Source organism: Triticum aestivum, chromosome 2A, assembly GCF_018294505.1.
Source record: "Triticum aestivum cultivar Chinese Spring chromosome 2A, IWGSC CS RefSeq v2.1, whole genome shotgun sequence".
NCBI lineage: Eukaryota > Viridiplantae > Streptophyta > Magnoliopsida > Poales > Poaceae > Triticum > Triticum aestivum.
The window spans coordinates 717,584,717-717,588,833 of NC_057797.1; the positions used below are offsets into that span (position 1 = coordinate 717,584,717).

The following is a 4,117-nucleotide window of genomic DNA, read 5'->3' on the forward strand; positions in this document are numbered from 1 at the left end:
CCCCCTTAATATTTAGTTCAGATGGTCGCTAGCGGGCAATCGTTGGGAAGAATGGCTCCGTCTAGTTAGGAGGCTGATGGAGGTTCAGCTTTCTCAACAACCCGATGAATTACGCTGGAAACTGACTAGGTCTGGAGTATTCACAGTTAAATCAATGTATATTGATGTTATTAATTCGAACTCCATTCCTACCTCCAAGCATGTTTGGGTTGTCAAAGTTCCATTGAAAATAAAAGTGTTTATGTGGTTTGTCCATAAACAAGTTATTTTAACCAAGAACAACTTGATAAAGCGTAATTGGACAGGACCGACTAGGTGTAGTTTCTGTGATCGGGATGAGACGATCAAACACCTCTTTCTTGATTGCCCGTTGGCCAAAGTCTTTTGGCGGACGATCAACATTGCTTTTAATATTACTCCACCGAATTTTGTCAACACGTTATTTGGGACATGGCTTAATGGGATTGAGCCTGACTTAGCGAGACATATTCGTGTTGGAGTTTGCCCTTTGCTGTGGACTATCTGGAATTGCAGAAATGATTTGGTTTTTAACAGAATATCACGTATTCACTTTTTACAGGTTATTTTCCGAGCCACGGCAGTGATCCATTCGTGGTCGCTACTCACTCCGATGGAGGTCATGGAGCATTTGGTTACTGGATCTATCCGTTGGGAGATGGTAGCTCGGGATAACTTCAACCGGTTTGGATGGCGGTCATGTAATAGGATAGGCAATTAGTTTACCTATCTATCTTTAGCCAGCCGGTTGTGGCGTCTTTTCTTGGCTAGTTTGTGTTTCTAGCCTGTTTTGGCTCTTTGTGAGCTTTCTTTTCAGTTTTTACAGTTGGAGACTTTGAAACCTTGTTGAAAACTTTTTATTTGGTTAATAAGATGGCCGTATGCATCACTCTGATGCAGAGGCCGGGGAGACCCCTTTTTGAAAAAAATAATCTTTGAAGGATTATATTCCATCTTCTTCCATGCGTACGCGAACTGAACTCTTAACACTTTTGGCATAGGTACCCTGTTCCTGCTGAATACATAAGGGAGGCGTATGTCACGAACCTGCAGCGCCATCCCGTTGCCCTTGGCTCAATCTCCCACCTTTTGCCATGGGAGACACCGTCGGCTCTTCTCCGGCTAAGCAGTGCGTGCCGGAGACGTGGTGGACGAGTTTTATGAAGGGCGACACTGCGGCGCACAGTTTCCAGGTCACGGGCTTCTCTCTGCTCGACGGCATGGGCGGCGGCAACTTGGTCTCGTCGAGCACGTTCAGAGTCGGCGACTGCGAGTCGGACATCACCTTCTACCCAGATGGGTGGAAGGTGGACGGAGGTGCCCACGCCTCAGCCTTCTTGCGTCTGTGCAAAGGAGAACCAGGGTTGCCAAAAATGCTACACTTACGGCATTCTAGTAGGGACTGGCTTCACGGACTGCCAGGGTTGCAGACCAGCTACACCCTGAGTTTATTGGGCAAGGACGGCCAAGTGTTTGAGCAAGTGAGCCTAGAGCATGTCTTCAAATCCACAGGTACCTTTTGGGGCTATGAGCGCTTCGTCAAGAAGTCCAAGCTGCAACGGTTGGTATCCCGCAATGACGACTGTGTGACGATCAGGTGTGTTTTGACTGTCAAGAGGAAGCATCGCACCGAAGAGGTGCGCGCCTTGACCATCCTAACCCCACCGTCAAATCTGCACGAAGATATTGCAAGGATGTTGAAGGACGAGGACGGCGTGGATGTAGCGTTCGTCGTGGGTGAGAAATTGTTCCGTGCTCATCAACACATTCTGGTGGCACGGTCGCCGGCCTTCAAGGCAGAGCTTTTGGACCCAATGACAAAGGAGGACCCTACAAACCCCGTCAATGTTCATGACATGACGTCCGACATCTTCGAGGCACTTCTTCATTTCATGTACACTGATACACTCCCACATGGTAGCGATCTTGAGAAAACCGGGATATTGTGGCGTTTGTTGGCTGTCGGAGATTGATATGGACTGGACAGCCTGGTGACGATTTGCGAAGGGAAGCTATGCCAAAACATAAACGAGCAAATAGTTGCGACCACCCTAACTTTAGCAAAGCAGCATGATCGCGCGCGACTGAAAAATGCTTGCATCACATTTGTGTCGTTGCAGGATGTGCTCGATGTCGTCAAGGAAACCGATGGATTCAAGCACCTCATGAGAAGCTGTCCATGGGCCCTGGTGGATATCATAAAACAGAAGCTGTCTTCACCGGGGGTATGCGTAATTTATGCTAGAATTTTCTCTGAATAAATTTCTTTCATAACAAAAGATTGTCGCATTCAGTATCTGTTTTTATTTTCTGAGCCTCTCCCAAGATGGTTTGCACTATGAATTCTAAAAACAGCCATATACATCATCGTTTGCCGGGTTATTTTCATCTGGACAACATGGTTTGGACTTTGGACTTTGGGCTGAATTAGCATAGCATATATATCTGTTCTGTTTTCATGCGCTGATACTGGTACCCCAAGGGCGTATGATTAGAGTAGATGCCTAGATAGTTTTCTCAACCTGACCTCATTGTGCTTTACACAGTTTTCAATTTCTTTTTACAGTTTATTACAACTTTGCATACCTTGTTTCCTGTCTTTGGGTTTGCAATCAGGCTGCACGGAGCCAGCCGGGTAGGATCCCCAGATCACGCAACATGAAGCTGTGGTCCTCGCGAGTTCGCCGTGCAGTTTTGCCCTCCGTCTGCGTCCTGGCGCTGACCCCCTTTGTTGGCCTCTATTTTTACATGCACAACGGCCGTTGTTTTACATAGGATGGGAACGAGGCAAGCCGTGCTTGGCTCCTCGGGCTCCGCTCATACAGTCCTGTACGAAATTTGTATACGCTCAGCTCCGATGTATGATGAGTATGACTGGGCTGGAAGGGTGCCTCGACACTCGAATTAATATCATTAGGTGCCTTGTGGAATTCATATTGTAGATCTTTAGTATTGTAGATGATGATATTTTTAGTATAAATTTGATCAAACTTTGCAAAGTTTGACTTAAGGCAAATCTTACATACAAGATAAAAAGAAACAGGTGGAATATCTTTGTAATAAGCACCTGTTCGGCCACTCTCCGCGGAGCGGAGCCGGCGGAGCGCCTTTTTAGCAGCCGTAGGAATAAGACGGCCAGCATAGTTTTTTGTTGTTGTTAATTGTTTGTGTCTTTTCTGTCTCCGTCGTACTCTATGTTCCTTGATATTATCAGATTTATTAAGATGATTTGGGTGTCTTTTCTTAGAAAAAATATTTTTGTTGAACGGCAGGTATATGCATTAAGCAAGGGCAATTCAACCCTTGTATACAAAAAAAAGTGAGAATTTTTTTTGCCAAGTTTTCTTTTCGAAACAAAATTGCTGGCCGCCTGGCCCATCTAATCCAGAGCTAAGCAAACGCAATCGAGGGCCTGATCCGTGGCAAAAAATTTGATTGCGAGATTTCGCAAAAAAAAAAAGAACTCATTGCGAGACCCGGTTGCTGACGGCACTGCCGCCTGCCGGTGCCTTCCAACACCAGCCGCTCTCGTACGGTACGTGAACTCTGTCCTTACAGAATTGCACCAGGGTAAATATCAGGAAACCCTCTTTTTTGGAGGATTATATTCCATCTATATGTCCGTGCGTACGCGACGTGAACTCTGAACACTTTTGGCATAATATATACATAAGCGACGCGTATGTCACGAACCTGCAGCACCAGCCCGTCGCCCTTCGCCCGATCTCCTACCTATTCCGATGGGAAACACCATCGGTTCTGCGTCTTCTTCGGTGAAGCAGGATGTGCCCGAGACGTGGTCGACGAGTTTTACGGAGGGCGACACCGCGGCGCACAATTTTGAGGTGACGGGCTTCTCGCTGCTAGACGGCATGGGCGCCGGCAACTTTGTCTCGTCGAGCACATTCTTCGTCGGCGGCTGCGAGTGGGACATCACGTTCTACCCCGACGGGTGGAAGGCGGGCGGTGGCGCCCACGCCTCCGCTTATCTGCGTCTATGCAATGGAGAACTAGGGTTGCAGACCAACTACACCCTGAGTTTATTGGGCAAGGATGGCCAAGTGTTTGTGCAACGGAGCATAGAACATACCTTCCAGTC

At 47.4% G+C, this 4,117-nt stretch overlaps 1 protein-coding gene across 1 annotated transcript; it reads left to right on the top strand.

The window, feature by feature from the left end:
* The first annotated feature begins 1,112 nt into the window (after positions 1-1,112).
* Positions 1,113-1,991, top strand: LOC123186157 (BTB/POZ and MATH domain-containing protein 3-like). The gene has a single exon (XM_044597943.1). It carries the CDS (start codon positions 1,113-1,115, stop codon positions 1,989-1,991), a length of 879 nt encoding a protein of 292 aa, XP_044453878.1.
* Positions 1,992-4,117: the final 2,126 nt, after the last annotated feature.

What these genes read in the sequence shown, in the direction of transcription:
- LOC123186157 (XM_044597943.1), top strand. Translation starts at nt 1,113, where the DNA reads ATGGGAGACACCGTCGGCTCTTCTCCGGCTAAGCAGTGCGTGCCGGAG.